Below are 22075 nucleotides of genomic sequence, written 5' to 3' on the forward strand. Positions count from 1 at the left end.
AAACATTATTCTGAGAAGGTATCCATAGACTTGACTAACAAAAGGGGGTGAGGGGTGTTCTGTCTATGACACAAAAATTCTCAAGAACCCTGAATCTGAATCATCCCTTTTACCAACAATCAAGTAATTCCTTGACCTCCCAAATTAACAGTTTCTGTGTGGCCCTCTTATCATCATACCAGTTACAGTACCTCACATGCAGCAAATATTTGGAAATATGAGTATATTGAGTTTATTTGATTTGGCAAAACAGCCAGAGTTCTTCTAAGCAAGTGCTGAGTACATTCTTGAATTGAAACATTTTATCTCATTATTTTCAAACTGTATTAACCAATTAGTTTCACATAAATCACTTAACTCAATGCACACTCAGTAAACAAAGGGTTACCTGAGTTCTGATTATCATCATTGTAATGATTATATAATTTTATTTTTATTATATCATATATTATTTTAGTTTAATTTATTTTAAAAATTAATTTAAAATTAATTTAATTTAATGCTTTCATACTTAGACACACAACAATTACTTAAAAGAAATGAAATGATCTCCAGAATTGGACATTTTGAGGATTAAAAGTCAACTTGGTACTATAAAGCTTAAATAAAATCAAAATGGTGGCATAAAATTGGAAGAAGGAAATGGAATGGCTTGAATAAGGAAGAAAAATTTCCTAATAATGAGATTATACAAAAATTCCAGCTCTCAAAATATGCAAATCTGAATTTAACTGAATATTGGAGAATTGGGATTTTAAAATAACTCTTCCACTAGAAATCTTCCTATCTATGTATCTAAACTCTATATTCAAATGTCGTGTTTTTTAACAGAGACCAACAACATACTAGACACATTAGGCACAAATATTGTATATCAATTTGAAGTTGATTCCAAGTTAAATCAATCAGTAAATTAAAATGCCATTTTCCTGACCATTATTTACCTATAAAATATATGTATTTCATTGTCCAAATATATATGGTACTTATTTTCCACAAACTAGCCCCCATTTTTTTCTTTTTTCTAAAACAAGCATTTTATTTTATAATCTTAAAAATACATTAAATTACTCTTCCTTCCTGACTCTTCTTTATAATGAAAACAAAAGAGGTCACTAGTTGACTAAAAGACTCACTACAGAATTCCTGCTAATGAAATCTCATAGGGTAGCACCTGCTAACTTTTTCAGTCCAAGACAGGCCTTTAGAAATTAGCCACAGCACACTAGAAAATAATAACATTTAATAAAAACTGGTGCTAAGGAGGAGCACCTTTTTTGTGTTATAATAAATACATGCCTAGAAAGAGAAGACAAGAGAAAAGAAAGATCTGTGTGCAGATCTCACATGATGGGATATTTTGTTTCAATATAACAACTTGCTAACAATTAAAACTGTCCACAAATGGAACAGGATCTTCTGTCTTCTGTGCAATAGGGAACGCTGTCACAGTTAATGTTCAAGGACAGATGAGATTTAACAGGGACACTGTAAAGTCATTGGTATTAACAGGATGATGAACTACAATAATTTCTATTGTTCCTTTCTCATGCTAAGATCTAGGAATTTGCAGTAATCAGTGATTTCTTAATTATTATAGCAGTAGACTCTCAGACCTGAGGCCAAAATTATATCTCAAATTAGGCCCAACCTTGATTTTGATTTGTAATAATGAGGTAAATAGTTTTGGACAAGGAGCCAGGAAGACAATAGACACTTACTAGGTGTGATTGAATAAAGCTAAGCTTAAAACTTTGCCTGCCTTACTTTTCCCAGCTGTAAAACGAATATAATAATAATAGTGCCTATCTCTTAGTGTTGTTGTGAAGATAAAATTAGAAAATACTTGTAAATATCTTTGTACATTTTAAAGATCTATATAAATGCCAGCTATTAAAGAAAGCCCAAAGGCACAAGCCAAGAGCAAGGGAGAAGTTGGAACCAGAGAAGGTTAGAAAAAGCACTATTATTAAGGTCTTCTCAACCTTAAGGTACACAAAGTGGCTGGAAAATTTTGCCCAAGTGAAATATAAATATAGGGTCATGTTTAAAAATAATTTATATGTAAAATTTGATGATAATAGTAGCTAAGATTTGGAGAGCACTTTAAGGTTTGCAAAATGTTTATCTCATTTGATCTTTACAACATCTCTGAGAGATAGCAGCTATTCCAATTTTACAGTTATGGAAACTAAGGCTGAAAGAGGTCAAGTGCTTGCTAAGGGTCACCATATGACTAGCTTATGAGGAAGGATTTGGACTCAGGTCTTTCTCAATTCCCAAATCCATCACACCTCCTGGCTTCAATTTCAAAAAAATCATTTAAAGTGAAATGCCTAACTAAAATTTGGTAAAATACAGACTCACACCTTATTATTAAAGATCATTTGCTCTTCATAAGCTTGCCCACCATTTACTGGCCCTACATTACTGAAATAATTTAGACTTAAAAATTATCTTTGAATCAATCATGAGTGTTACTATAGAAATGCCAGTTTAAATCACATGATGCTACAGAACTCGAAAATGGAACCATGTTGAATTACGATATAAAATGTTTTTTAATGTCAAAAAATCTAGGAAAAAGAAAACTTGACACCCTTAAAACTACTTGTCATAAAGTACACTTCATCCTGTACATCTTCCTAACTGACAACCCTTTTTTCAGAAACAAGGGAGATTCAATTTGATTAGATAATAATCTACCAATTATCACTACAGTATCACTTACAGTGAACCTATGAAAGATAGGAAAACAAATTAAGCATGAGAGAAAATACTTTTAAAAAACCTACCTGTGGTATGTGTGTGGTAAGAAAAAAGATCTACTTGTGTGTATATGTGTACATATGGATTTTAAAAGTTCTCTGATAACAGTGTTGGAAAATAAAATTGATTTAAAATTAACATTAACAACTCAAGTCTTACATCATACCTATCTCTGCCAATGTCTGTTTCCATTTAGGTGCTTCAGGAGTGCCTGGGTTCTGCTCCATCAAATCTGTCAATTTGTCTTTTAGCTCCTGCACTTTATTCACATTTTGCTTCAGTTCAGTTTCAATTGTCTACCAAAATATGGGGAAAAGTGATTGTTAAATTGATTTTAAATCATAATACACACAAAAATATGATTCAATAACAATTCTTCAAGGTGACTTATGAGAAGAAACTACCTAGGCCCACATCTAAAAGTTCAAGAAAAGTGTATATATATTCAAAAGCTGACCTTTCTTCCCCCACTAACTTTCATCTTTATTATTTAACTCCCTAATTTAAATATGCAACAGAAATTGGGAATTCATAAGATAAATATTAATCCCTACAAATAAAAGAGTACTTCTTACTGTTATCAATATCGAACAAACATTTTATTATAAGCTGATTAACTGGAAGGCACTGGGGAATTCTATAACAAATATGAAATAATCTCTTCACTGGAAAGCCTTGCCATTTACTTGGGGGATACTAAACAATCATCAAACAATAATTAAAAATCTAATATGTTCCAGGAACTGTGCTGAGTCATAGGGGTTACAAAAACAAGAATGTCTTAAAGACCCTGCACTGAAATAAATTGCATTCTTCCATAAGGAAAAACAAAGTAATTTTAAGGAGAGAGAACTAATACTTTGTAAGGAAGGAGAGCAAATGGAAAATGAGAAATCTGGCAAGGGCTTTGTGAGGAGAGAGTACAAAAGGTAGGTTTTAAAGAAAGCCAAGAATTCTAAGAGAAAGAAGTAAGGAGGTAATACTTTGTAGAAATGAACAAAGACATTGGGTTGGGCAATGAAATATTTTATATGGTGAATAGCTAACAGGATAATTCAACTGGGATGCAGAGCATGTGAAGAACAATATTGAGAAATAAGTATTTTCAAAGTCTTAAGGTGCCAGGCTTTGTTTTTTTATCCGAGAAGCAAGAGAGCTACTAAAATATTTTGAAGAAATGGCATTGTCCAATTTTTGTTTCAGGGCTATTAACATGACAACTGTATAGAAAGTGCATTGGAGAAGACAGATGCAAAGCAATCAATTAGGAGGCTACTATTACAATCTAAACAAAAATCATGTGATCTTGAACTTAGGTAGAGGCTGTATGGAGGATTGGAAAGGGAAAAAATGGGTTATAAAAATGAAATCAGCAAGATGTTGAAACTCAGTAATGTGACAGAAAAGATTTGGAAAACCAAGAATGAGTCTAAGGTTGCAAATCTAGGTAAATGGAAGTATAGTAGTACCCTGAAGAGAAATAAGGAAGTTTGGAGTGGTAAGATAAGAGACAGAGACTGTTGAGTTTCAGATGTCTAAGTGTCATTCAGAAGCTGTCCTCAGGCTTCTTGGTCAAAAGTAACAATAAATTAATTAGCAATTATAAAATGCTTTAAGGTTTGTAAAGTACTTTATATATGTTATTTCATTTCATATTCTCTTCAAACCAACGCAAGGTGCCTTTCTATTAATTTGTAATTAGTTAAAAGGAGAGAAAAAAGTACTGAGTGTAATAAATGCTGAAAATCTTTCAATGAAGGAGTTAAAACCTTTACCCTGATGGATATGTAACCACTATCAGATTTAAAAATACATCATAGAGACAACAATTTCAGTTTTCTGAAATCTTTTGCTACCTTCATCACAGAAAGGTAAAATTTGGTTCAAATAATTTTCAGAGCATGCCAATGCTGGGTGAAGTACTCATTGATAAATATATATATATATATATATATATATATATATATATAAGCAAAGGATAAACTGTCTTATAGGAGGAGACTCATTTACAGAGTAAGCTCCAAATAAGTTGATTCCTATAGTTGATCAATACTTTCACATATGAACTAAATAAAAAAGTTCTCAAAGGATCATAACTATCAGCTCATTCATCTTCATGATTCCTGGGCAAGAAGGAATAATTATTAAAAACATTCTCTACTATAAAACACAATGGAATGATCACATTACTTATTAAGTTTTGAAGTTACTTGGTTGGAAATAGGACCCAGAATGTCTCTTCTTAATGTTTACCTGCAAATTTCTTATTTCTTAAAAATGAAATTACCTTATTCTGCTCAACTTGTGTCTTCACACCTTCACTATCTGTAGGGGTTGTATCCCATCCTGTTGCCTTTTTGTCCATTTTATCTAACCATTGCAACATTGAGCTTGATTCTTCCTGAGCCTTTTGCAATACTTTGATTTTGGCATCCAGTTCAAAGATTTTATCCTTCAATGCTACTCCAAGATTTTCATAGTTCTGATTTATGTCAGCCATTTTCTTTTTGTTGGATGTCAGTTCTAGAAATTAAAAAAAAAAAAGATATTAAAGCTCCCAAATACAGTTAGTCACTGGAATGAAATTAGTTGAAATAAAGTGATACATATTATAATTTTCTCAATATTATCCCTTTTTAATACAAGTATAATAACGTAGTAGAAAAAAATACCAGATTTCAAGTCAGATGACTTCTACCAAATGCCAACTCTACAATTTACTTTTAGATTTAGCTCTAGATAATTCACATAATTTCTCTGACTCTCAGTTTCATCTCTATGGTAGGGCAGTAGTTGTATCTTCTCTGCGTCACAAGATTTTTATAAGGACATATATATATTCCTCTCTCCTCCCTCTTCCCATACCCTACCCTCCTTCTCACTGTCCTTCTCTCTTTCTTGATATATATTTATATAATTAGAGATATATGGACATATATATTAAAGGGCAATGCATTATTCAGATATAATGATCACAAATATCTTAAATATCCCAGGAATATTGGAAATAGAGAATAGTGCCATAATTTGAGTAAGTCAAATATGGTTTCAAATCCTGTATTAAACATTAATAGCATGACTCCAAGCAAGACAGTAAACTTCTCTTAGTTTCTTCATCTGTAAACTGAATGGGTGAGCCTTGATGACCTCTACTCTCCCTTCCAGCTCTAAATCTTTTACAGTATAATGTTCTTTACTTATCTCATAGGGTCATTGTGAGGATCAGATGAAATAATGTATGTCAAACATTTTGCAGACCTTTTAAGAACTGCATTGTGCTCTCTCTCTCTCTCTCCCCCTCCTCTGACCGTCTTCTCCTCCCTCACCCCCTCTCTTCTTCCTCCCTTCTCTTCTCCTTTCCTCCCCCCCTTCTGCCTCTCTGTCTCTATCATACATACATATATGTACACATACACCCATGCTCACAGAAATATACAAATTTGGTGAACAGGGTTGAGTCTAGAATTTCATCTGTGTGGAAAACGTCCATATGGACACTTCCTTCATTTATGCATATCAGCAACTCATTTGTAACTTATAGTCTTAATGAATTAGGCAGTGGAGGACACTAAAAGATCCAGGGACTTTCTCACAGTCAAACAGTTAATAAATATCACAGGAGAAATTGAATCCTGACCTTGAGACTGCCTCTATGTATACCATATCATGCTATTTCACTATCTTACACAAAGTAGATATCAAATAATTGTTTCACTGAACTGAACTGAAAAAAAAAAGTTTAAAATGAAAGTGCTCTGAAATTTTGGAAGATGAAGAGCTCCTTTCTCACTTGGAGGCAGGGAGTAGAAACTGAGAAATTGACAATCAAGCAGCTGGCCTTTGAGTTGAGCCTGAAAGAATGTGTAGGATTTCAATAAATAAAAAATGCAATTGGGAAAGGACATTCAGAGTTGCTTAAAATGGTATATAGGCAAGGAAAAAGAGCAAGAAAGTGCAGCATGCATATGTGAGAGCACAAAACACAAAGTTTAAGGAGTCTATTTTATCCACTAGGCAAGGGTAAATGATTAAACATTTTATCTTACAGAGAAAACAGTAGGGTCATACAGTAGGAAAATGATACTATAGTTTCATGAAACCCTTTCAAAGTCAACTAGCATATTATTTTCTAGAAAAATTATATTTTAAGGAGCACACTATACTTGGATTATAATCATTAGTGCTATTTATAAACTATTTTTGCCTTTCAGTAATATAACCTTAAAAATACTATAGTCAATATGTAAGTTTAAATTATTACTCACCTTTATTTGTCAAGAATTCCTGAGTATCAGAGATTGTTCCTTCACCATTTAATACTGTTTCACCTGAGAGTGCAATAATATTATAGCATTGAAAGAATAAATTCATTATTTCACAATAGAAATTAGAATAGAATACTTTATAAAGCTTCTATGCCATCACTAGGTATTTTAAGGGTTTAGTATTTGAGAATGTGAAATTTTGCCATTTCTATTGAGTCAAAGAGAGAAATAAAAGTTCAAGAGGTCTGTAGGGTGCACTTAGAACCTTAAACTGTTAATAATTTTAAATCACAAAAATATACAGTATATGCCACTTTAAAAGCACTTTATGTCAAGGATGGCTTAGAGTATTACATATTAATAAAAGAATTGCTTTCACCTTGGCAGTATAGAAATTAATGGCATTTTTCAAGTCCTCAATGTTCTCTCATGTGGTTTGATATCCCAGCTCTGCTTACAATTATGTAACTTTGGGCATGTGATTTTTCTTTCATGGGTCTCATTTTCCTCATGTGTAAAATGAAAATGTTGGACTATACAATCTCAAAGTTTTCTTTCAGCTCTTCTGATATTATGCATTATGAGAATAAAAAATACATTATTTGAACTGAGTTTCTTTATCACAAATGGATTTCTTAAGACTCAATTTAAATATTTACATATACATTTCTAGACTTATACTAAAATTTTTCTGTTCTTAATTGAAGATACTAAAGATGTTCTCCAGAGAATAAAACTACAATGTGGATGTACAAGATCAGTTTTTGCCTCAGTTAGAAATTGACAAAAATAGAAAAAATAGGATTAAATTTTCACTATTTAATGCAATATATACAAGTGTTAAAATTAGCCAAATATGTCACCCTTGAAAAAAGACAAAAACCTGAGTCCTGAATGGTATGAATAGAATTTGACCAGGAGGGGAAAGAGAAATCATCACACCAAAATATCAGATGAATCTTACTTTCTATAGGTTTAATGGAGCATAATTAATGGTTGCCTTGGAGAAGTCCAGCTGGAAAGTTAGTGTCACAATAGTGACAGCTGGAGGATGGACAAATTAGATAAATCACAGAAGAAATTTTGAAACCTCCAAAATAAAGATATAGAAACCTCCCTCTTATACCAAGTTCTGGATATTCTTGCATTGATAATGAAATAAATGTATTTTCCTTAATACAACACAAATCTGAAATTATAAGAATAGTTTTTTTAAAGAATGTTTAAAAGTAATTGGCTTAATTTTGAGCTATATGACTCACATGTCTAAGGTACTATGTAACTGTTTACTGTGGTTATGCCACAAAGACTGACAGACTAGAAGAAAACAAGAAACCTACACTTTAAACACAAGTTGATGTTTTCTCTCTCTATTCCTTTTTTCCTGGGGAAAGCAGCTTTTTTTCTTTCTGAAAAAGCCTTCCAACAAAGGGCAAAATCTGATTCAAATAGCAGACTGCCTATTATAAAGTCTGTCCTAAGTTTTTTTCACTGTAAAAATGTTTATTGTTCTTTACTATTCACATAAATTTTCACTGAAACACTCTTAAAGGTACCCATCAACAAAATGAAGATAAAACATTTTATTTTCAAAACTTTTTTAGATATTTTGCTAAGTAGCAAATATAAAATGCAGAAGGAATGGTTTCTATGCAAGTATATTATTTTGTGCTGTTAACTTTGTTTATATGTTTAAGGTTATTTTTATTCACTAATATGCAGGATGACAAAAATAACATGGTAAAGAAGAATCAGTTCTTGGTTTAGATCTTAATTGTAAAACACATACCTGATTTAATCACTGCTATTGCCTTTGTAGGGGAAGTCATAGCACTTATTAAGTTACATAATGATGTTCCTTTGTTGTTTACTTTCTGAATCTCTGGTGCTTTTGAGCTCCACTCCCCTTGTAATTTCTTCAAATGCAAAAACATTATTTTTTCACCATTGTTATATTTTCAAAGTTGTACATTCCTTTTAAATATCTTAAACACATAGTAGGAACAGTGATGAATGACGATGGGCCCAGAATTGAGGGGGTGAATGGAAAAATGAGACAGCATCCCAATTCTTTCTGACAGTCCCACTGTGAGCAGTGACAGAGGAGTCACAAGGCATCTTATCACTCTGCTCTACTCTACATTGGAAGCTCTATTAGTGTCAGCTGACACTGTATTCCAAAATAACTGTCAACTGTAAATCCACCAAACTGTACTAGCTAACAGCCATCTTTCTAGAATAAATGATATTGAGTTTTAAAAAATTGATGAAATCACAGAGGCACATCTAATTGTGAGTTTTTAAAAATTAATAAAAAGAGGGAAAGGGGAAATAATAATTAATATTAATTTTTCAGAGGCCCATAGAGATTTATTTAGAAAGTCAGTTACAAAAGTATAGAATAATCATGTTAAGAGAAAATATAAACCATTAAATCAAAATGACTTCTTTGTGGCCTTCATGTAGGTTGTGGGATGATCCAGAGTTAGTAACATATATCTGTTGTTAACACAATTTTCAAAATAGAATGAAATATAACAGAAGGATTTTGTAAAGTGGATAAAGTTTGGCTGCAGACTTATCAACTTCTGGGTTTAACTGCCTCTGAAACATACTAGCAATAACACTAGTTACTTAATTTAGCAACTAGTTACTTATTTTCAAAGGTTCCTGATCAATCTGCATTCAAAGACTATACATTACTGAAATGTATTATGATATGCACTAGTGCAGGGAGTTTCTAGAAAAGGAGTTCCTTAAACTGATGTAATCAAATGTCAGCATCAAAAAGGGAAATAACCATGAAGATTAGATGGGTAGAAGGACTAAAGCTATGGATCAGAAGGAAGTTCTTAACATTTCTTTCAAAGATCCATGATTTAATCCATTCTAATTATCTATACAGAAAGAAATTTGTTTCAACTTTAAAAAAAGCTGAAAATCTACTATTACTTCTAGGCAGAACAAATTAATCTAAAATATTGGTTTTAAATATAATAAAGATTTGATAAATATTAGGAAGACATGATTCAAATCAAAGCACTCATAGTAATTAAGCACTTAAACTCTATGTTAAGTTCAGAAATAAACACATTTAACACCATCCCATCTAACAAACATTAATTCACCTTAGTTTCTTCCAAAGATTTCTTCAAATCATCTGCACCCATTGAGGTTTGCATGATGGGAATTTTTTCTGTGGTTTCTTCCATCCATGTCTTTAGAGATTTGACAAGGAGCTGAAAGGATTCCATTTGTTCTTGACAAGAAGATACTGCTTGTTTTCTACACAAACAAAAGCCACAAAATAATTTCAACAAAAATAATGGATTTAAGATGAATGTACTTGGCCTTTATCAGCAATATCCCTGAAAAGAGGTATCACTGAGAGGGAAAAGTCAAGCTGTTAGCAAGTGGTAAGTCAAATACAGTAGAACAAATAGCTGTTAAGCTGCCTGAATTCTCAGTCCTATTGCATTTGACAACTTGAATTTTAAAGGTCAGCATCATCCGTCTGGTCCAGGACTTCCTTGGAGAAGAAGGTGAAAAGTGATACTTAAGCAAGAGCATTTCAGTCTCAAAAAGGAGAGACCCAAGAATAAAATTCAATGGAACCATAATGTTACAGATTAGTCTTAGGATACCCATCAGCTTGAGGATTGAAATTTAAAAGATCTAGAAGATAAGCATCTATTCCCCCCATTAGAGAAAGATTACACCTATAATGGTGGTCCAGTTAATAGAAGGAATAGTAATGTCTCCTTGATCATTAGAGTTATGTAGAAAGTAAATAGAGTCAAACTTATCTGTCTTTGCCTGTGATTGGGTAAATTCTATGCCAACTCTCCTCTGAGAACTTGAAAGTCTCTATTAGCTAAGATCTTAATTTTAAAACTCATAAACAAAGCCTAATCACTTGCAAAGAAATGGAATGAGACTTAAGACAAAAGGTCTTCTAAGATCCCTTTTTTGTGCCATGGTGGTTCTTTTGAAGACCAACATTTGGTAGGTTCTACCAAACTAGAAAGGCTCTTAATACAGTCCTGGTGAAAGAGAATACCTGTCCAGAGGAATTAATGACTAGGGAAACACACCTAACAAATGATTAAATAGTCATGGCAAACCATGAAAACAAATTAGAGTTTATAGACTGTCTAAAAATCTCTAATCTTTGTCTCTGTTTCCCCATTTTTTCTACTTCTTTGCCAACAACCCTGAAAAGGCAGATAAGAGTAACACAAAAGTGAAGGCAATTTTATACTTTTCATGGTACATATATAATTGATATTTTAGAAATTAGGACTCTCTATATAGTATGCAGTGAGATCTTTATACAAAGACCAAAAATGGTGATAATACTAACGAAGGAAGCAAAACATATAGGTATTATAATTATTAATATAATGAAACCAGAAGAAATAAAGAAGCTGCTGTCAAAGGAAAAATTCATTCCTAGGTTATCATTGGAGATGAAAGAACAATGGTTGATGGCTGAGGGCTCCATCATGTACCACAAAAGAATAAGGAAACATATAATGCTGCTCTTGGTCCCATTGCTTTGAAGAACTAATAATAAATATCTTAAAAGGTTGCTATTAAGGTAACAACAGCTTAAGTGCCAATATTTGTTGCAGAGGTCATAGAAATTCTGCCGAAAAATCAACATAGTCTTATAAATCAACATAATATATAACTTGATACTTGTTAAAATCAATGTGGATAAGGGAAATGGAGAACAACAAGAATAATAAGAGTTAATAACAGATTATAAAGCATATAAAACATATATGCAAGGAATACTATGGCCTCCCCAACCTGCTAAACAAATTTTAAAAAATAAGGTAAAATATCTTGGAAATATCTCAGTTTGAGATTAAGAAAGCAAAGAAGATGAAGATTTATAGACTACTGAGAAGCTTTAGACATGAATGCAAATATTTTTCTTCAGAAGCTGAATTGGAATGCACTGGTAATGTTAAGTACCAAATGGCATTATAAAAAATCTTAGAAACTACATTAAAAAAAAAAAGAAACAACTAGTTTCTGATGTGTCACTTCCAAAATTAGCTGTCTTGATATAGTTTGTTCAAAGGCTGGGTATCAAATATCAAAGTCAACAACAAATTACAAAGTAGAGGATGAGGGAAAAAAGGGGGAAAGTCCTGTGTTCACCTTTAAAATCTTTAATTCAGTCTATCTAAACAAACTGTCAACTCTGAAAATCAAAAGTGAATATGGCAAAGACATCAACTCTGATCAACATTTTTCCTTATATGGTTTAAATCAATTGCACGGAAATTTTAAAATTGCTTATTAGCAACCTTAGTTAGTAAACATTTGATCTTCTTGTCAAGAGAGTATCAAAGGGCAACTATTAGTTTAAAACACAACTTCATTTACAAAATAAGAATAACCTGTCCTGATTTTAGCAAAAAGGAAGGCTATACAGAATATGAGAAGCTGAATAATACATTCATTGATTCCAAACTGCTCCTTGACACAAAATCCATAAATTTAATATCACTATTCTCCCAATCTTGACAAGGCAAAGAAATGAAGTAGAAAATTGTCTCCAGAAAGCATGGAATGGGAGTCAGTCCTCATTAAAAGAACTTGGCGATGAAATAAGGAGGATAGTACTTCTATGTTACTGTTCTAAGTAGTGTAGGCGCCCTCTACTTTCCTAATTTGTACAACTATTGTCCATATTCTCCATATGACACAATATCATTCTGCACAAATAAATCAATATGCAAGCCTTCCTCTTTTGTGAGAACAAATTGATACAAAATAGAACAGAGCTAACAGTATCTATACTGACCTGTTTTCATTTTTAATGAAACACACTTGGACTTTATCAAGAATTTTATTAGGACAAGCAAAACACAGATATAAAGGTTTTCCTTCAACAGGGAAATAAAAGCATAAGAACTCATCAATAGAAGCAATCACAGAGATTATTTTATTCTAGCATCCTCTGATTATCAATATCAAATGAAACATAATAATAAATGTTTGCTAAAGTTATTCAGCACTATCACTGAGGATATCCAAATGGAAGTGGGATTCCCTATAGATGGTGAGGCCCTGCAGATGTTCCTTCCTGTGAATGACTATGCATCAAAGACCCAACTATTAGTTTTCTTAGTACAATCATAGTCACTCAAAGATCAAAGAACAATTCACATAGGGAAAACCAAGTGAATGAATAATGCTGATGTTGCACAAATTATGACAAAATTCAGTTGGATAGGCAACACTATAAGTTAGTATATCCAAATACCTCTCTTTAATAGGTGCTAAATATAGAACAATGCACTGAGTACAGATTTGAATTATATGAAGAGAGCAGGCTTTAAAGGATTTGTGAATCTACCCAATTAACAAGAATGTTAAATTGCTCCCTAATAAAATCCTTTAATAAATATCCATATTTTTCCAGTAATTACATATGGCTACATATCATGGAAGACTACTGTTTCCAAATAATCAAAATGGTAACACAAGAGTGATGGAGCAATAAATGGCAGGCTGAAGCATATGACCAAGCATGACATGATCAAGGAACAGAAAAGATATCATGTAAGAAAAAATGTATGGGATATGAGTAGGCTAATAGTCATGGATCCATTTAGAGCAAACAATAACTGATAGGCAACTTGAGCACTGCACTATTATAGGCAAAATTTTAATTTAAAAAGCTTAGGATCTCTAACATTTTGGATATGTCTTATAGGAAAGATTTCTTGAAACATAGGTAAGTATAGTACATGATGACAGAGTATAGAATAACTGTAATCTGCATCTATGATGAAGATGCATGATGAGATTTCAGATCCAATCAACTACAGAAGATGACTAAAAAGCACTAGAAAAGTGTCACTGTTTCATACAACCACTATAAATACAAACTAGTGTACCTAATGTCAAAAGCATTATTTATAAGATTGTCGAACAGGATAGGAAATATTATGGCCTGGAAAGAGAAGGAAATAGGATTATTCATTTACTAAATGATACATAATGTCTGAAATGAGTTAAATATGGAACCAGAAAAGCATTCCTAATAGAATAAAAATAGGATTAGTTCCTCAATATCAAGCAGCCATATGTAAGATTTTGCTTCATCATTTTACAAGATGACTTGGTCCACATGACAATAAAAGTTTAATCATAATACACCAAGCATACCAATAAAAGTCAAGCAATTAAGAAAACAAATATTAAAAAGGTTCCAGGGAGAACAAGTAACATATTTGGCTATATGTAAATTGCTCAACTTTTCTTTTGGAGACAATGGAGACTAGCCCCACTCTATATACTTTATGTACCATAATGTGCCAGGAGGTATTAAAAACAAGAAAGGAACTTTAATTAGAAAGGTAAGAAAAATGAAATATAGCTCACTGTCTTTCATGCTAAAGACACAGGACAAAGTTTTTTTTTTTAATTGGCATAATAGAGAATGTTGCTATAATGTCTAAAGCAAAATATTGCATAATGCCTTGATGCTTATAATGGGTTCGCCTCAAAACAGAGAAAGACTAAAAAATCTGTGACATGTTTAGTATGATTAGATAAAAGGATTAAGTACAGCTCACCATGACAGACTGGTGACATGCAGCACATGGGTGACATGTGTGTTTATACAAGTGAATGGAATATTGGAACAGAGGAAACTCCTGAAACAGAGCTAATTCGTAATAACGGCAGGACTTTTAAATTGGCCCGGTTTGAAAGAAGAAATAGCTTGGTCGGATTATATGACAAAATCAAATTCATTGTGCATGTGATCTGATGGGAGAGGAGTATATGATATGACATGGTGGAAAAGATATCTCTATGAGCAGGACAGAGAGTACTCACAAGTTTCAAAGCAGAAAGATTCCTCAAGACATAGGTAATATCAGCTAATATTTCTTTTTTATATATTTAAAAAGCAACATTTATGTGTTTATACTCTTTAGTATCAGAACTTCAACATACCCTATGCAGGGTCAAAATTCTTCTGAAAACAGAAAAAAAAGATGTTCTGTGGGTTTTAGTAGGAAAGTGTAATATATTTCAATCAAGTTTAATTATTTTTTCATCTCAATTTAAAATTAATCCATTGAAGTTTTCATATACCTCATTTTCCCCCATAAACCAGAATTGTACAAAAACCATCTTTAAAAAAGGCAACAGCTTTAAAAAATAACTACAATTTAAAATAATTTCTTCAACCAACTTGCTGGTCTCTACCACCACTAGATGGATCTCTGATATCAATATCATTTCCACACTAGTAAATAGAAATAATATATTTGCAAAAAAAAGCTTTAGAGAATAATGATGATTTCTTAAAGGACACCATTGATTATTTGCAAAATTCTTTTTTTAGTAATTTCTCCTCAACTAATTAATACCATTTATGTGTAAAAAGTAATGGATCTCATGGATAGTGTAGTCAATTTTAACAGTATAGAAAAACCAAAACTGGAATATCAAGGTAAAGCTATTCAAGTGCTATTCAAGTATTAAGATTATTCAGAAAAATTATAAAACTCATTCCAATACTTATGCTTTTTATGCAGTTGATTCAGAAATAATTCAATTTGTATGAGAGGGAAAACTTTCAAGGCAGAAAACCGCACTTACTTTTCCATAATAGTCTCCTCTAATTCCTTGAACTTCTTAGACAAAGCATTTGTTTTTTCCAAAAGTAAAGCCTTATCCGCAGGGAAACCATGTACAGAAAATTCCTTCAGGAAGTTTTGCAAAGTTTCAAGATCTTTTTTGCACTCTAAGACTTGATTACTAGACTCCTAGAATACAGGAGGATATTTAATTAATTTCATTATTGTTATCATAATGCATTCCCAAATACTTATGGCAGATTAAATTCTAAAGAACACCACTCAAAGGACAAGAATCTGACCTTCCACCCCACTGAAGATCCTTATTCATAAAATAAGAATGTAATATGTGCAAAATGGAGTATTTTAAAATAAATAATATTAAAATATGCCATTTACATTTTGCTTATTTTGTAGATTTCTTCACTCTATGACAATATTGCTTTTGTTACATTAGATATAAAGAATATAATTAACTGTTACTTGGCCATATTTATTCCAATTTGAAAGATATTCCAAGAGAAGGCAGTATTTTAAAATATCTTTAGAAGAGAAAACAAGACTTTGTTGGCTAGAAGGTAACTTAAAATAACTTTAAATATGACCCTATATTATACTTATGAAAAATGATCAATTTGTAAATTTGCACATGATTCAAATTTGCTAAATGAGCATGAGTTCTTAGGTGTCAGATACAAAACATACTTGAAAATAAAGAGATAATTCGGTAACATCTTTTCCTGGACAATCCATTTCAACAAGAGCCTGGGGTTTTGTCTCTAAAAATGACTGAAGTTTTTCTGAAAGTCTTTCAAATGATTCTACTTTGGTTTTCAATTTTTCCAGATTATGTAGTTTTTCTTTGTGTTTTTTACTGGCTTCTGAAAATCTAACTGATAGGTCCTTCATTTTGGCTTGCAGAGAGGATGCAGTAGATGGGTCTGTTGTATCCACAAATTTCTTTACTTTTTCATTCATGGCTTTTATACTGCTCTGGCGACCAGCAATATCCTGCTCCAACATCTAAAACAAACCACACATTGCGTATATTTTGTAATGGCATTTACAAATAAAACCACAGAGAGTTTAAGAAACTGATGTTCTTAACATTTCAAGCTTGAATAACCTGAGACTATAGAACACTAACAGCTGGAATTGAATTACAAGTCTAAAATTTCCCCCAAGGAGTCCCATCCCCATATCTCTCTTTAAGGGAAAGAAGGGAACAGCTGACATGTTGCATGAAAGACAAGGAAAGGAACTGCCATTCAGCAAACCCTGGGATCTGATGGAGCCTAGGGATTATCCATGGTCAGAAGTCTTAAAAGGATAGATAAACAAAAAAGCTGATCTGAATGACCTATGTGCAGTTGGTTGGAGCAGAGATAAACAAGGTAGAACACCTTGTAAGCACTGTAAATTATGTAAAATTCATGAAAATGTGCACATACCTGTCAAGAGAAATGGCTTTACTTTTCTGATCACACTGCACAAATTCATGTTTAAAAGCAATGATTTTCAATATTTAGTTGTAACAAGTCATTTTCCTGCCTGTCTTAAATTCTAAAATATGCCCATTTTCATATTACCATAGAACCTCTATTTTCTACCCACAAATAGGGAGATGATTTTTATCTTTTTGATAACACTTACCATATTTTGACTGATGATATCTTGAATAGCAACAGAGTTTAGGGCCACTTGACTATGCTCCTTCAGAGAATTTTCAACACTTCCCATCCAATCTAACATTTCATCTAAACCATCCTGCACACTGAGTGACCGGGTCAAGGTAATCTGGAGTTTTTCATTGCGCTCATTAATAGACTTAGACAAATTATCATATCTTCCAACAATGTCATCTGATCAAAAAAAAAAAGCAAGAGTAGATTTATCTAACATCATTTCCCTGCTTTCCCACTTTTTAAGACTATGGAAAAGGCAACATATAACGTGACAAATCCCATGTAGCACCAACCAAAACTTGATGTGAAACTGAAAATGGATAAGTGTCAGACAAATCTGTAAGAACCACTCTCTATATCCATCTATATACAGTAAGTCTGGATAGCTTTAGTGCAATTTTAACCTTTAAAACTTAAAAAAAATTTAAACCGTAAAAGCTTCAAGTTTTACTAAGACTTTTGGGTTACCCTGTATGTTTGCATTTTCAATTTAATTTATATATATATATATATATTTACCCATACCTTCCCCTATAACAGAATAAATGTAGAACTATTTAGAAATCAAAACAAAAACATTTGAAGTTAAGATTGACTCTCAATTTGTTACTTCAAATTTATTAAAGTTATTGAAAACTGTTTGGAAAAAAGTTCCAGTCAGAGACAGTGGCTTATGAGAAATAACAAACAAAGATGTCAAGATTTATCAGGTTCTAGTCTTGACAAGTGTTCAACCAAAGACTTTGACATTCTTCACCTGGTAAGTACTCCCTCTATGTATAATTATAGTTCTTTAGGGAATTTGAGGAAAAATAGAAAAGCATAAAAATTCACTTAAAATACAAAGACAATATTAAATATTATCATATAGCTTTCCCCTAAGTGAAGACTGTGATTTCAATGAAGTATCACACTCACATTTTTTTTGCATATGTTTACCAGCAGATAAATGAAAGGGAGCAATGACTGCTAGAGGAATTTTAACCCATATGCTATAGATTACAATATATTCTCAGTTTTAAGAGCTTAAAGAATAGTTTAGAGATGTAAATATGCACATAGTGATTTCATTTAGGCAGGGAGCTTTGAATTTCAATACTAACACATATGATATTATTACATCATCTATCTTAGACTATTAACAAGTTCAAAGACATTAATTTTTAATGTATTCATCATCTATCCCCAGGAAAAACCAAGTTTTCTGTTTTTAATAAAGCATTTTATTCATCAGTCATTGACCAAGAGTACTTAATAATTATTTCAGAATGTAAAGTTAGCTTTGCATTTTAATAACTATATATTTTATGGTATAAAATATTTTTTTGCCTCAAGAACATCCGTGTAAACAGAAAAACCCTTATAAACATTAAATAAATATAAGTTTATTTAACCTAAGGAAGCTATTCAATTCATTTCAACATAATCAATAGTTTTTGAAGGGTCCAGGTGGATTAAATTATCTCTAAGATCTCTTCTAACTCTAGATCAATGATCCTGTGTTCTTATTTCTTAATAAAAATGTTTTATGTTAAGAAATAGTGCTGAAATCTTGATTTTTAGAAACTAAAATATATTTTAGAAACACAAGTTCTCATTCCCCATTATGCCAATCCTCAAAACAGAAGCAACAAGACTCTCAGTGGTTTTGGGTGGCTATTGTTATTGTTATTTCTGAAAACTAGAAAGGTTTTTAAGATGCTTATATTAGACTATGAAAGTATATCAGGAAAGAGTCTCAAAGTATTAAAAATTCTCAAGATTATGCACCATGCTACATTTTAATCAAAGAAAACCCCCACCTAGCTACACAGCCAGGAAAAATATATTTTAAATTATAGCATATAGGTGAAAAATAACCCTTTTTCATGGTCATTTATCTTCTCGTTAACAGAGGCAGAAAAAAAAACCTCCCTGAAATAAAGGGTTCTCAAGAATCTCTCAAACTAGCCCCATTGACAATTTCTTACAATATATGAAATTGGAAGAGAGCTAATTTATTCCCCCAAAAGCAACTTTCCAAAGGCAAACTCTCACCTTAGTTTCTATCTAAAACATGCTATTGGAATTATTCAGGTTATGCTTGTTTAGAAACATGTTTAACCATCTACTGTTGAAGTGTTTTAATTTATACCTAGGTATCTACAGCAATGAAAAGAAGAAAGTTAATGTTAAAAAAAAAACCAAATATGTACTCACATGATAATATTTATAGGACAACTCTTGGATAAATGCATATCACTATACCAGGCTGAAAGTAGGTTACAAAGGAATAAGTTCCAAATTCCTAGAGTTCACTAATCTTATCAGGGAAGAAAACATGTATGTTTAAACATGTATGTGCAATTACAGCTATAAAGAAGTTCCTGGGATCGCTGAGTAAGCCAGGGTGGCTGGAGCAAAGTGGGGTATTGCTGGCAAGATCGAGGGGCAAACATGAGCAGCATTCTAAAGGATGGAAGAGGCATGGTTTCACAGAATACAAGGAATGTAATAGTGAAAACAATTTTTTATTAAAATGGCTGCATTTAGCTAGTGAATCTGGAGATGAGGCAGTTAATATCTTACCCAGTGTTTTCTGTATATCATTTTTGTCTGGCAATAAAGCTCCCCTGGTGTCTAAAAGCACTTCTGCTGTTTTTTTCAGTTTCTCGACAGCAGCCTGGTGACTGGATACTTGTCCTTGAAGAACCTGCAGAATTGGATGATTTTTCACTTTGATGGCACTAAGTAAGGTCAAACAATAGTTTCACAGTCTGCAAGGGATACCTCAGTGAAGCAGGCACAGTGAACTGTTCATGACTATTAACCTATTTTTAATCTAGAAGTTAATAGAAAGAAGCCATCAGTAAAGGATTGAGACAGATAGAATATTAGGAATCCATGCTTGTGCTTATAATGGTTTGTCTGGCTCTCTGATGGCTTCTCATGTGCTGGTGGACAGAAGCAGCAAGCACATACAAGAGAACCCTCACTCTAAACTGTGGGATTAATCCTGGTCCTAGACAAGGGTTATACATCCTGAGCTGATTTAACATTGTCACTGGGTCAGCACCCAGACAGTTTTGTTGATGTGCCTGCTTGACCTTGGTAATATTCAAACTGGCTTAGTTTCTTACAATCGATCTCCAGTTTGCAAGAGGGAGCGCCGAAACATACAGGTCAGAATTCTGTGTGAGGTCTGAACTTATAGCTATCACTTGTCATTTGGATAATTGCTATTGTCTCATTCTCCTCTAGCTAAATTGATAACTCAGATTTTGTTTCCCCCTGGTTTTGTATCTTTTCCCCTGAATCTGATTCTCCTAGTCACAAATTTACTTGTGCTTAGAGATAAGATTGTTGTTGTTTTTTTCAAAGAGCAGTCATTACAGGACAAGATATCAATGGGCCAAAAACATGTTTTGTTTTGTTTTTATTCATGTGCCTTTCCCAGCCCCTTCTACCTTCTTAGTAAATTAGCCTCAGTGGAAATCTTATTGCCCTTCTCAGCTAAACTTGTTGATACTCAGTGCTGAAAATTTCATCAACAAAATTTCAAAATCCCAGGAAATTTGATAGAACATAGATAAACTGCCTGAGTCAAAGTCGTGGGGTTTATTACTGCCATAGTATTGTCACAATAATTTTTCTTGAGTAGCCTCTCTTGCCTGCATGCAAATATACTAAAGTATCTCTTTCATTTTTTTAAGGTAAATGCGGTTAAATAACTTGCCTAGGGCAACTAGGAAGTATCTGAGGGGGGATTTGAACTCAGTAAGATGCATCTTCTAGACTCCAGACCCCGATCTCTATCCACTGAATCACCTAGCTGCCCCTCTCCTTCAATTTCTAAAGTGTCCTTAAGTAATCTGTACTCAGCGACTTCATTTCATTAATATATGTGTCACACACACACACACACACACACACATACACACACACACATATATTCTTTAACCTCATACCTTCTGTCCCTATCATTAACAGATTATCTACTATCTTCTAATTAAGGGCCCTTATTTATCCTCACTTTGGTGCTTCTGACAAGTCTATCTGACTGTAGCTATCTTTCTCCTCCTCCCTAACACCAAGCTACACATATCTATAAAAATGAGGCTTCGAAATAAAATAGCCTCCAGACTTTGGGATTCATGGATAGGAATGCTTATTTTTCTTTATTTGCTTCTTTTCTTTCCTTGTTTTCTTCTTTTACCTTAGTTTCTTCCAGTTGGCGCTGGAGATTTTTTGGATCCATGGCAATGGGTTCCAATAAGTGCTTGTTTGCTGCTGTCTCACAGGACTGGAGCCCAGAGAGAAGTCCAGCAGAGGCATCTTCATAGTGCTGATATTTATCTACGAGGTCTTTCAGATTATTTCCAAGCATACTGCACTGAATAATTAGAAGGGAAATTTTAAGAATACCTTATATATCATTGCTGACATCTGTATAAGTGGCTTTTAGAAGGCAATACCTTAGATAATATAGTTTTTAAAAACTTCATTCAAGAATTAGCCAAAGTGATTGAAACACCCTGGATAGTTAAGATGGTACAAGGCATGTTTTAATTTACTTTAGAGTCAGTTCAGTTCTTCTTCCAGCAAATCAAAGCATGAGAAGACGGTTTTGATTTTTACCCATTCAAATTTTATCTATCTAAATTTTAAACACCAGTAACCTTCAGGGTTAAGAACAAAAGACCATATAGAAAAAGAAATCTGTTACAATTTTTGATGTTTCTAATTACTCTGAGTCACCAAT

The 22075-nt window shown here is 32.7% G+C and overlaps 1 protein-coding gene and 1 long non-coding RNA gene across 47 annotated transcripts in view; one reads left to right on the forward strand and one right to left on the reverse strand.

Moving 5' to 3' along the window:
- DST (dystonin) overlaps positions 1 to 22075 on the reverse strand; it is a 612681-nt gene that overhangs the window by 125172 nt on the left and 465434 nt on the right. For all 46 annotated transcript variants that reach the window (XM_056814337.1, XM_056814311.1, XM_056814295.1 and 43 more), the window contains 10 exons: positions 21530 to 21706; positions 19903 to 20026; positions 17303 to 17511; positions 16355 to 16672; positions 15672 to 15838; positions 10163 to 10319; positions 8824 to 8950; positions 7035 to 7097; positions 5057 to 5292; positions 2936 to 3065 (listed from right to left, as the gene is read on the reverse strand). In XM_056814337.1, coding sequence (XP_056670315.1) covers positions 2936 to 3065; positions 5057 to 5292; positions 7035 to 7097; positions 8824 to 8950; positions 10163 to 10319; positions 15672 to 15838; positions 16355 to 16672; positions 17303 to 17511; positions 19903 to 20026; positions 21530 to 21706 — 1708 coding nt within the window. The remainder of the gene's footprint in view (positions 1 to 2935; positions 3066 to 5056; positions 5293 to 7034; positions 7098 to 8823; positions 8951 to 10162; positions 10320 to 15671; positions 15839 to 16354; positions 16673 to 17302; positions 17512 to 19902; positions 20027 to 21529; positions 21707 to 22075) is intronic.
- Positions 9186 to 21785, forward strand: LOC107651443 (uncharacterized). Its single transcript, XR_008915871.1, has 3 exons — positions 9186 to 9326; positions 10259 to 10450; positions 19982 to 21785. It is a non-coding gene; the product is annotated as an uncharacterized LOC107651443 (long non-coding RNA).

This window comes from Monodelphis domestica, chromosome 2 (assembly GCF_027887165.1).
Source record: "Monodelphis domestica isolate mMonDom1 chromosome 2, mMonDom1.pri, whole genome shotgun sequence".
In the NCBI taxonomy this organism is placed as follows: domain Eukaryota; kingdom Metazoa; phylum Chordata; class Mammalia; order Didelphimorphia; family Didelphidae; genus Monodelphis; species Monodelphis domestica.